Source organism: Raphanus sativus, chromosome 4, assembly GCF_000801105.2.
Source record: "Raphanus sativus cultivar WK10039 chromosome 4, ASM80110v3, whole genome shotgun sequence".
NCBI classification, from domain to species: Eukaryota; Viridiplantae; Streptophyta; class Magnoliopsida; order Brassicales; family Brassicaceae; genus Raphanus; species Raphanus sativus.
The window spans coordinates 38,236,115-38,248,762 of record NC_079514.1 but is presented as its reverse complement, the minus strand read 5'-3'; the positions used below and the strand labels follow the sequence as shown (position 1 = coordinate 38,248,762).

The 12,648-nt window shown below is 34.4% G+C and overlaps 2 protein-coding genes across 2 annotated transcripts; one reads left to right on the top strand and one right to left on the bottom strand.

The window, feature by feature from the left end:
• Positions 1-2,406: 2,406 nt before the first annotated feature.
• LOC108851810 (uncharacterized) lies at positions 2,407-3,161 on the bottom strand. Its single transcript, XM_018625279.2, has 2 exons — positions 2,858-3,161; positions 2,407-2,736 (listed from the first exon to the last, which is right to left on the bottom strand). Exons 1-2 carry the CDS (start codon positions 3,128-3,130, stop codon positions 2,515-2,517), a joined length of 495 nt encoding a protein of 164 aa, XP_018480781.1. The 5' UTR covers positions 3,131-3,161; the 3' UTR covers positions 2,407-2,514.
• Positions 3,162-9,567: 6,406 nt separating this feature from the next.
• LOC108852348 (uncharacterized) lies at positions 9,568-10,890 on the top strand. The gene is made up of 2 exons (XM_057007546.1): positions 9,568-10,277; positions 10,354-10,890. Exons 1-2 carry the CDS (start codon positions 9,807-9,809, stop codon positions 10,468-10,470), a joined length of 588 nt encoding a protein of 195 aa, XP_056863526.1. The 5' UTR covers positions 9,568-9,806; the 3' UTR covers positions 10,471-10,890.
• The last annotated feature ends 1,758 nt before the right edge of the window (positions 10,891-12,648 follow it).

The window sequence follows — 12,648 nt, the reverse complement described above, 5'->3', positions numbered from 1 at the left end:
GGATTGGACATGTCTCATTTTAAAGTCAAAGATTGGCTCCGGGCCGAAAAGGGATACTCCAACGGTGTATTTTAAGGATCCTTAGCACATAATCCTAGACTAATTGGAATAAAATAATATTAATAAAGCTCAGTTTGGTAAGGATCAGTCCGTAATTAAGGGTTTGAAGGAGCAAATCCTTAGTGACGTGGCAAGCTCTTTTCTATGTATTTCAGTTTAAAAAAAAAATCATTCCAGATCATGGTTTTGTCGGAGACGATGATGGTCATCCCGTTGCATGTTCCGTATGCGTATTGCTTGAAGTGGTGCTCGGCGGCGCAACGGCCGAGATGCGATCCGGTGTTGATCGATTCGGTATCATCTTCAGGCCTAGCCCTCGCCAATCGGATTGTATGATTGTCGCAGGGATGCTTACTAACAAGATGGCTCCTGCTCTTCCCAAGTAAAACGCCTCTCTTTAATCTCTCTCTCTCTCTGTCGTAATTGTTTTGATAGGTTCGTGGAATTAGGGTTTCAGGTGAATATGATTGTAATTGGAATTGTTTATCTCTTTAGGGTTCATGTAGTCTCTGATTGTTTAGTGTTGCCTTCAGCTATCATGGTCTCTGATTGGAATTGATAAAGCTACTTTCTTTTTTGGTAAAAAAAAAAGCTTCTTTCTTTGGTGTTGAAAAAGCAATGAATGAGAAGAAGATCAAGCATATGCTCTGTTTTTGCTTTTTTCTTGCAAGACATATATGTAAACGAAGGTTTTACAATATAACTGATGAAATGTTATAGTTTTTTAAAATGTTTTTTTGCTTTCCAGTTTTCAGAATCTTCTTGAAACAGTTTGTAAAGTAAGGACAGATCACACAGAATGAATAAAGAGATTCAGATAATGCTGACCAAGCTAAAGAATGAGATGGAGGCTGCAGGGTACAAGTCCATTTGTGAGTGATGTAATGGTTTTCAACATGCCGCTACCAGCGTATTGTCCTGTACAAAACCTCTAATTGCTCATTTTACCTCCCTGTGAGTATTGATTCTCTTATACTTGGGTTCCACAGTAAATTAGCAATCATGTTTTTATATAGATCTAGTGTAACGAGCTGTGATTTTTGGTACTTAGGTTGCTTGTGCTTTGCTAATGGCTGGCGAGAATTTGGAAAACCATGTTGATGTCAAGAATGTTCTCGTTGACATGGGAATTTACTTCCAAGTGCATGTAGAAGAGTTTAGTTGCTATGCATTTCATGAGTGCTATTTGATGTCAGGAAGTAATTCGTTATCTATTTGTGTGTGTACTTGTAGGATGACTATCTGGATTGTTATTATTCTTGTTCTTTTATTTGTTCTTGTTCTTTGCCAAAGCTTTTTTTCACAAGTATTAAAAACTCCAAATTGGAGAACACCATTGGACTTCAAATTTGGAGATGAGTCCTTAACTATTCAAACACAAAGAAAAAATAGTTTACTAATGCTAAGGACTCCAATGGTGGGTAACACCATTGGAGATGCTCTAATGCTGAAGGTCCAACTTCTTGCAGTAACAAAAAATAATCTCATCGTAACAAAGAAAAAATGGTTTGATGTCAAAAAAAACGTAGAAACTTTCTTTTTAAATTAACATTTGAATTTCCTTTCACGATAGCAACAAATGTGGTTACTGCATTAACGGTTACAAAATTAAAGTATTAAGAAAGTAAACCTATTTTAAGTAGAAACCAGCTCGAGTTATGAGACACTGTTGAAGTCTTTGAGAATCTGCCAAAAGAAGCACAAACACCAATAGAGGTATCCAAGAAACCATTGTTGACTTTGGTCTGAGAAACCTATGAACTATGAAGTCTATAAATCTGTAGAGGCATACACACAATTAATTAAAAGAAAAATGAAATTTGTATTTATTTTTCTGTATCTTATATTTTCTTTGCATGTTGAGTCGAATGTAGAAAAGTGTAATTCAAACTTCGTGGCTATTGAAAACAAGCTTACACTTAGCCGTAGTATTCTCAAAGTCCATTGCCAATCCAGAGACGATGATCTAGGCGAGCATATTCTGAAGTTTCAAGACCCTGCATGGGCTTTCAGTTTTCATGACAGTTATATTCCCTATATTTTTACGACAAAATTCACATGTATCTTATCGAAGGGGGCTAATCTTGAATATCATAAAACCTTTGTGGCATATGAAGAAGGTCCGCTTCCTCAATGCCATTTGTTATACTACTGGAAAGCGCAAGATGATGGTATTTACTTATCAAAAAACGATGGGCCTACGAAGCTCATGTATACTTGGGATATAAATTAATGTTCTAATTATTCTAGCTACCAAGTGTTTATATCATCTTGCGAGATGGCTATTAAACACAAAAAAATGGATTATAAATAAGTATGCTTTCTTTCAAATTATCTGGTTATAAATCATGTTTGTAAATCTTTTTTAAACCTTACGCAACTCATAAACATACATCATCGTCGTCACATTAAGCAAGAAATAAAAGATGGATACTAGTTTTCAAGTAATGAAGTTTAGAAATTTGCAGGGCTATCATCGAGTTGCTTCTCATCTTCAATCTCAACTTCCAAGATCTCAGGGATCCTCTGTTTCAAGTAGTTTCCGATACGAGCTAGAACCATTGCACGTGTGTGCCAAAACTTGCCTCTTAGACTTATCTTAACGAACGGTCCGTCTAGTTCCACTAACTCAACTTGTCCGGTTATCCCCACCGATAAGTCGAACAGTTGTGCAAGCTGTACCACCAATTACAAAACCGGTTCTTAAATTAAATACTTGGAATTTTAAACCGGTTCTAAATCTCTACCGTACCAATCTTGAATTATGCAAAAATGGTACAAGAAAAAAAAAGCGTACCTCGACGCGAGCTTCGGTTAGGACCAGACGGATATTATCCTCCGTTAAGTCCAGCGGCGGAAGTGAAGTTCCGCCGCCGGAAACTGCTCCCACCGCCGTTAGTGTTCTTGATTTCTGCGTTAAGATTATTCCTTCATACGTCAGCTTTGTCATTCCAACATTTCTGAATTGTAGAGCAAGTACACTTCGGTTAACTGCTGGCTTTCCGGTTTCACGTGATGGAAAATCCGGCAGAGGGGTACGGTGGTGGTACGGAAACGCCACCACTTCCATGGCCACTTTACGCAAATCTTGTCTGACTGGTAAGGGACTTGTGGTTTTTGATAAGTTGAAGGTGACGTGGCGAAACGACAACCGTGCGTTTTCACTTCAACCAAGATCAGCAATATGGGCTTATTGGACATAAAATTGTATGGGCCGTAGGGTGGTTGTTAAAAAGCCTACAAGGGGAAATAGAGTCTGTAGATAAATGGTGTTATCATTGACAAGTCACATGGTTACAACTTGCAAGCATACAATTGGAAAAGAAAATGGGAGATTGAGGTGACATGGACATGTGTGGGTCTTCATTATCCACCGTTTCTTCCGATTACACGCTTGTGTGGGTCTTACAGAGAAACGTACGATTGCGTATTAATACATAATCATATAGTAGTTTAATACATGTATATTATGTACATATCCTAATACCAGTTTTGGGTCTGAGAACGAGATGGTTTTGCACGTATTGAATGGAGCCAACTACGGAATGTGGTCTTCAACTTACCGTTTTCACTAAACCGTTGGAGTTTTGGGCTTAAAATAAAAATGCAGAAGTTATGGTAACGTAATTTGTATAAAAGTTTTCTTATTTGATTCAAAAAAGAGCATGCAAAATTATATACAAGTGTTACTTTAATATTAGATCTACATTTTATTTTTATTTTATTAATGTTATGGGAGTTGATTCAGTTTAAGTGTTTTTTTTTCATGTTTTGCTTTTTCTTTTTGGATATATCTAAACTGAATAGATATAATCCGAGGTTTTAGAACACGATACAAATTTAAACCGAATCCGAAATATTAATATCTGAACTCGACCATACTAATAAAATATTAAATAGAATTTAAAAGTGTTAACCTGAAAATTTAAAATACAACATCCGAATTCGAATGAGTACCTAAAACACAGAGGATATATGCATGGATCAAACCCCTGTTCTAAAACGCGGGCGCCTAGCCGCCTAGGCGCCCGCCTAATCGCTGCTCGGACCCCATCCGCATCGATTTTGACCAAATCGGTCAATAAAATCGGGATCCAAAAAATCGGTGAACAAATCAATTAATCGGCCCAATAGACCAATTAATCGGCCCATTTATCCGATTACGCGGCCTAAATTTGACTACTAAGATATTTTAGGCCTTACGTGAAGCCCAATATCTTACCGATTTTAGTTCACGTAGAGGACACTATATATAGAAGACATATTCCACCTCCTTTTCCTTGTGTAACCGATGTGGGACTCTTGTGACTTAAGATTATAATGCGAAAATGAATATTATGCATTGATGAGAGTTCGAAGCCAGGTTGCTGAACGAGATAGCAGTGGTATTGACCACTAAAAGACATCAAGTGTTTAATTATTTGCGCATATGGTAATATATATACGCATATTATTATAATAAAAGTACAAAAACTCATCTCTAGTTAATTCCGTATTTGTTATCTAGACCTATGTATATGTATATATATTTTTATAATAGATTTACTAAAGTTAATTATTGATATAAATTTGAGTATATAGAAATTATTTAATTTTAATTATTAAATAAAATAAAAAAATATTAAAAACTAGGCCCCGCGTATATCCCGCTTAATCCCCGATTTTTTGATAACTCGCTAGGCCCGAAGTCACCGCCCGACTAGCGCCTAGCGTAGTTTCGAACAGGGGATCAAACCATTCTACATTTTCAGATAATGTGAAGCGCAAAGCATGTAAGTTTACTAATTGTCACTTTCAATAATAAATATTTTTGGTAATGTACTTAAATTGGTGTTGATAATTTGATATACATCCCAATATGTCAGCTCATTTTATTAAAAAGACCACTACTTGTCTAAATATATGTGTATGCTTTAGAAAAAAACTGGGTGATCAGTGATGCTTTCGTAAGAAAATGTAATAAACCAATTAAACTCTTAACTTATTGACGCCTGTTGAGTCAAAGCTTGGCAGATCTAAAATCCGAGAGTTTCTAAGCAACTTCGATTATAATATTTTTGAAAAATAAATCAAATATATGGCTTGATTAATCATATTGGTTTAATTAATAGCTTCAGTGTGAACTCTCTTTAAATTAACAGAGAAAGACATTTATAACATTTGATTAGTCTTATAGTTTCTTCGATACATTTTTTTTAACATCAACTAGATTGTTTTTAGTGGTTAGGTATAGTTTTGGGTTCGATTTTTCTTAGATACAACATATTTATTTGTAGAAGCCTCTCGGTGTAGTAGTTTATAAATTTTTGCACCAGATTTAAACTTTTAAACTTTTATAGTTTATAAAATATAAAATATATATTTTATATTTTATACAAAAATATAAAATTTATAAAAGTTTAAGAGTATTATTGTAACTATGTGATGAGAAGAGAGTTTTTTTTTCTGTAACTGAAAAAGAAGAGAGTTTGTCTATCGAAATACATGCGATTTCGAAAGTTAAAAAAAATTATATCAGAATTATTATCTGTGAAAATTCATCAGTAACAGATATAAAGTAGATATATTGTTAATTATTATTTGTAATAAAATTATTAAATGATTTAATCAATCAGTGTTAAAAAAAAATTTAGTGGACATCAAAAAAATTGCATTGTTATTATTGTATTACTGAAAGATACAACGCTGCGTAATCCTTGGACTCTTGCATTGAAAACAAGTTTTGTTTAGTGAATTTTATTGCTCGATATCTGATACCATTTAAGTGTTATCTTGGGATTGATGCATATGTGAGATTATTTTAATACTTAAGTGTTATATACGAATGCCTCCAGGGTCTATGAAATTACTCCAGACATGCATGCAACTAAATTCAAAAATATATAATCAAATTTATTTTAACGTGTAAAACAACAACTGTACGACGCGTTAAAACGAGCCCGACTCTCCCTGCGTTAACATATTTATTCGAAACTATCTATATGTATTGCTTGAATGCTTGTGTCAGTTGTGTGGTTTATAATCGGAGTTGGTTTGATTAAAAACAGTTAGTTTTGGATTGAAATTGGTCTTTTTGAAGTCAAATGTAACATTGGTTAATATTCATTAAGCAACTGAATCTAAAGATGTACCGACCTGATGTTCTTCTATAACGGTAAAACCAAACAAAGCATTGATCATTTCTTCACCTTAAAGATCGGTTTCATGTTTTCGTCTAAAGTTACCAAGTAGATTTGCAGGGAAGACGTCTGACCGAGATTAGAGTTTTCCTTCAATTGTATGAATTTGTTAGTTCATGTATGCATTCTTATATTCCTAAAAAGGACTATATGTTTTACATTATAAAGATGTTTCGAATTCGATTCTTGCTGGAGTTGGTTTATCTGTTTATTCATATGGTTTGTAACTTTTTTTTTGTCATCATATGGTTTGTAACACTATAAAGACATCTGGTAGTACTATTTGGTTTTCTAAGATCAATGGCCATAAAAAGATGTAAAGAACGATGGCAATAATATTAATATATATAACATGGTTCTTATTAAACATTTATATAAAATATGATACATTTTCATAGCTATCTCATTATCACAACTGATATATAACAATATAAAAGTTAGGTACTAAGATTTTGTTAGGAAAACTGGAAAAGCAACCGATTTTACATCAAAATATTCCGTTCCTAACTTGTCGAAGTGGCCAATTCAATTCAAAAGAATCAGAATAATTTAATAGAAGAGAAGAAGAAGAAGAATAAGAGTAGCGTGACCCATGTAGCAAGTAGCCTCCTATGGCGCATCACTTCTCATCTTGGCCGAACATTTTAAATAATGTCAAATATCACCTAACTAGATTTGAAAACTTTATTGAATATACATGTAGCAATAGTGGCTATAGACCAACTCAAAAAAATGTCTATATCCAATAAAAATTCTTCAAACAAATTATAGAAACTCATCAAATGCACACACGTTAATTTAAATGGTGACTACTGGAATAAATTGTTGAAACATCATTCTTCATTTTGGATTTAAAACCAGTCTGGTTTCATTTTTTTTCTTTTTGGTCTAGTGGTTTCATTTTCTTTGTATGTAAAACAATCTATTTCTTTTTTCAAAAAAAAAACAATTTATTTCCGGATGTTTCAGTTTTTGATTTTAGACTTAAATCAATGATGAGTTCGGACTTAGACGGCGTAGTAGCTCTTCAATTTTAGCGTCGCCCTGAAAAGTATTGAATCTGATACTTACTAGGGAGATCCCTATAAACCATTATCCGATACTCCACTTATCCAAAGTATCATGAACATGTAAGATAAGTAACCACTTGGTTTTGTTAATATGTTCCACATGTTTTTATTTTCTTAATTTGCCGCCTTAATCTTGTTCTAACCAGTGGGTGGAATCTAACAATTATAGTGTACAAAGTTATTTTCATATACGTATATTTTTATTAGAAGATGTTATCGAAAAAGATTATTGAGGTCCCAGTTCGAGTGCAAAGGCGCTTTTCTGTTCTTATAGTTTAATCATTGCGTGGCAAGCAACATGGACCTCCTAATGTGTCTTTACCAACAAAATAAATCATCCTAATGTTTATTATATTTTATTATAACCTATTTCTAGCGTATTAAATGTTTGTCACATTTTTAAAATATACAATCCAAAAAGGTTATAATTTAAATCCAAAATAGTGTTAGAAAATTCCTGTTAAGTTTGAGTTATCAGTAAATTATAACTAATGGTAGGTTTTATTAGTCACCATGGTTAATGATCTTTTTTTACCATGGTTAATGGTCTCTTAGCTCGAACTCTACATAAAGTTTTTTTTTGCTAACTAGAACTCTATGTAAAGTTTCACACTCTCAGTTCAGAAAATACATTTTCTTTTTTTTGCTATATAAATTGTGTAGAGTAGCAATTCCGTTGAAAAATAAAACCTTAATTTTAATCTTTTCATGGAAAATAAAAAAATGAAGTTTACTTTTTATTTATCCAGTAAACAAAAAATTCCAAATTTTAATTTTCTTGACAAAAGCAAAGTAAAAAAGAAAAACTTCAGAAAGTCCACATCGGACGGTGATGGATGAGTTATTCAGTGCCTTTCATTGAATAGTTTACTCACGATCTCCACATGGGACCCATATTCCCCAGTCACATCACATTGTCCTTAATACGGCACTGTAATCAGAACAAATATATTATGAAGACTTTAAGCATTTAAAGCAAATCTACTTAGTCAATTCCCATGTTCAAAATTTTGGTTGAACAAGAAGTAGCCAGTTAAAAAAAAATCGGAGACTACTCTTTTTTTTTCTTGACTGTAAACGGGTTTATTAGTTATATTTCCAATATTCATAGCTAAATCACTTTCACTCGAAATGAACATTCAAAGTGATGTTTCCAAAAATATTCATATTGAGAAAGAGTATTTACAATATTTGGATTTTTGGTAAATAGGTAAAAACACTTTTTTCATAAAAAAACATTTATAACTAAATTACTTTAATATGGGTGGATCAATTCACAATTTCAATTCATAGCTAAATCACTTTAACTCAAAGCAGTGTTCCCAAAATATTCATTTTGTTTGAATTAGAATAATCAGCATTTTAAGCTAAACCTTATTTTGATAATAAATTGACATTATTAGAAAAATATTTGAAACTATTTAAAAAATAAATGACATTATTTAGAAACTATCTTTTTAGAAGAGAGAAATTTTGAATTACTCTATCATTAAAATGAGTTATATAGATTCAGTCAATGTATGACTCTGACTAATTTCTTTGAATTTCCCAAGTTTAAATATTATAGTACGTCTCACATTTTGTATGTAGATAGATGATAAACTGAAAATTTTCCCTAGATTTTATATTCTTTAAACATGTTACATGTTTGGTCTAGATAACCATAACCCAGAATGTCACAATCGGTAAATCTAGAAAAGCTTTATTCCAGGAAAAATATTTTGTGGAAAAAAAACATTTTTAAAAATCTATCACTTTCCCTGGCCTGTAAAAGCTTGCCACTTTCAACTTTTTTCCACAACTTCCTTTTCAATTAGAAAATTGATGTTCTTGGCACTGAACAAAATGGACAAAGAAAAAAAAGCTGAAAAAACCCACAAGGCGCAAGCTTCTACTATTAAAGAGAGAGAATAGCAAATACAGTAGAGAGAGAAGGCATGCTTGTCGGCCATAAGAGCTTCAAGCCAAAGAGGCAACTCCTACAGAGCCCCTAAATGTGAAAAGCCAATCTCTCATAGACAGCCATATTCACATAAAGATAAACATTTATTTAAAAAATCGGAAATGGTGGAAATGACATAAAAACGGTGGAATAGTTGAAGTATTTACAAGTTTTACCAGGGTATAACCCATCCGCCCGGACCCGACCCGGATTTATGGTCAATTGAATTGAACCGAATCGTCTAACCATCTAACCCATCCCTCGAAACCAAACCAATCCCTCGAAACTAAACGAAACCAAACCCAATCCTCGAAACCGAACCAATCCCTGGAAAACCAAACGAAATCTGTCGGTTTTCAATAACTCAATTTAATTTAACTGAATTTCGACAATCTCTTCTTCTCCATTTTTCCCCCTTTCACTCACTCAAATCCCCTAATTCGAAGGATTTGAACTCGAGTTTTGAACTCTTTCAGCCTCCAATTCCTCTACGTACCCAAAATCAACGGTGAGAACGAACGGAGAGAGAGAAGAATTCAGAGGAAATCGAGTGCGATGGTGGTTGAAACGAGAGGAGGTAAGAGGAAGGATAATCCAACGAAGGAAGAGACTCGGAGAGTGAAGTTTGCGAAGGAGAAGGAGACAAGTCAGACGACGGCGGCGGCTGAGGACTTCGATAACATCGAGAAGACGACGGAGATGACGGAGACTGCGGAGAAGACGAGTGAGGACTCGAGGGAGACTACGGCGGGAACGAAGCCGACTGAGCCGACTGCTCCGACGACAGTTGTTGGTGGCCCATCTCTTCCAGCTCCTCCAGCTCCTCCAGCAACTCCGGCGATTGGGACTCATTCTGGAGATGATGAGATTGAAGGTTCTGAAGAAGGAAATGAAGACGGAGAAGGTTCTGAAGAAGAAAATGGAGATGGAGATGGAGCTGCAGAAGGAAAGGATGATGAGAATGGAGGTTCCGAAGAAGTAAGAGAAGAGATTGAGAACGTTGAGGACAAAAGACCAGAAGAAAAGGTATCACATTTGGATGAACTAATATACTTTGAAGTAGTAGTGGTATAACTTGATTAAGATTTACTGTAACTTGCAGGAATCTGATTACATGTTGAAGGAGATCTCTCACACAATGAAACATTTTGGAAGGGTTGTGAAAGAGAATACGTTGTGGCCTCTTCCAGGTTTCTGTGTCCCAACTAGAGGTATGTGAAATCCCTTTAATGACATGATAACAATTATGATGGCATTACATAATGTGGTGTTGTGATGTTTTACAGCTTATTGCATTCGAGGCAATTCCTACATATTTGAGTTAAAACTAAGGTAGGACTAGGGTAGAACTAAGGTAGGACTAGGGTAGAACTAAGGTAAGCCTATGGTAGGAGTAGGGTGGAATAAAGGTAGAACTAAGTTTGTACATTTATTCTATTGACAGGATATTGAAAGATTGGCCTCGGTGGAGGAGTTTGTGAAGGACGACTTGGATGAGAGATTGGCCTCGGTGGAGGAGTTTGTGAAGGACGTAGAGAAAGAGCTCTATGTGTTGTTTTTACAGAAGTGAAGAACTCTATGTGTTGTTGTTTTTGTTTTATCTGGTAGACAAACTCTTTGTATTCGGTTGTTTATTTTTGTTTGTAACTAATACTTATCGGATATTTTGAAACTAGGTTTGTGATGTTATTTTCTGAATTTGGTCAAAAGTAGTCAAGTAGTGAACACAACTAGAGACTAGAAGGCCTCGACTAGAAGAGAAATAATTGAAACACAAGTTCTTAACAACTAAGGTTTTTAATTGAAACACAACCACATAATATTGATTAATTAAAATAACTGAAACAAACCTTAGTACATTATACAAGTCTTAACAAAACAAAAAAAGACTTGTAACCGAACCGAAAGTGGAAATAAACTGAGACACTGGAAATAGATTGGGAACACTAAGAAATAGATAGGGAACACTACGAAATAGATAGAGAATACTAAGACTGAATCTCATTCATGGACGGAAGGTAGAGGTAATAAGGCTCTTCAGCTTAGCAATCTCTTCAGCCATATTATTAACCTCCCTCCTTAGGCGCCTCACTTCATCCTCAACACCCAAAGCCCATGGCTGACGAACATGCATCCCATCGTCCTACACAGTTATACCAGGAGTATACATCAGTTTCACTCAGTATCATTAACTAAGTTTCACCAAAGTATAAAATAAGTTTCACTAAGTATGACTATACAAAGAAGGAAAATTACCTCATATTTCTTGCAGGTGAAGAACCTAAGCCCTGGGTGGGTATCGAAATCGTGGCGATACTTCGGCGGTAGAGTTATATCCGTCTGAATGTCACCACCACATGGGCAACGGGTAGGAATTCCATTCATGGTCAGTAGAGAGAGTAAGAATAAAACCGTGGGTTTAGAGAGAATTTAGAGAGAAATTAGAGAGTATTAGTGAGAAATTAGAGTGTATTTAGACAGTATTTATAGAGAATTTAGAAAGATAAGGAGGTTGAGGAGGAGGAGTAAATATCGACATTTTGAGGAGAGAGATGGAGACGTGGGTTTAGAGAGAGAAGGAGTGGAGGAGTGGAGGTGTGGGAAATGACTAAAGTGGTACAGTTGAGGGAGTCAACTTTTCCTGTTGAGGGAGTCAGCTGAGGAGACAAGAGAGAGAGAGTCACGAAAGCAGAGAAGGAAAGAATCTTGTTTTTGACCGAATCGAAAACATTTCAAAATGGCGCGTTCTTTTTTATTTTGTTTCCCCCCAAAATATTTGGGCATAGTTATACTTAAGTTTCTGGTGTTACAACATTTCTTCATAGTTTTATTTTTCGTGATTTCAACATTTTTTAGTTTTACGGAAAATTTAATTTGTTAATAAAGTTTTACTTGTTATTTTTCAACATTAACATGTAAGCTATACTGATTAGTGGAAGAATATTTTCGAAATCACGAGAATTGTGAAATACTCCTTTGTAAGGTGGTCTTATTAGAAAAGTGATCTTTGAAAGACTATACAATGCATAAGAGAAAATGTGATGTCGATTAATTTGTTATATTAAAAATTTCATATTTTGGCAAATATATTTCAGCAGTAGTTTTTGTTGATGCTTAAGGAGATTTTGTGTATTAAAGACTCTAACAATTATGTGTGTTGGATTAGAGGGGATTAGGTGGCTGTGTTGTTACTTTCTACATTGTTACACTATGATTTTACTAGTTTTCTGTAGTTTTCCATAATTCTCGAATAAAAGGGAAGCATAAGTAAACGCATAAACAACAATTTCAGATCATTAAACATCGGTTTGAATACAGGGAAACATAAGTAAACTCATAAACAACATTCTCCTCAAATCACTAAATTAAACATAGAGATTCTGAAAGTCTCTAGCGA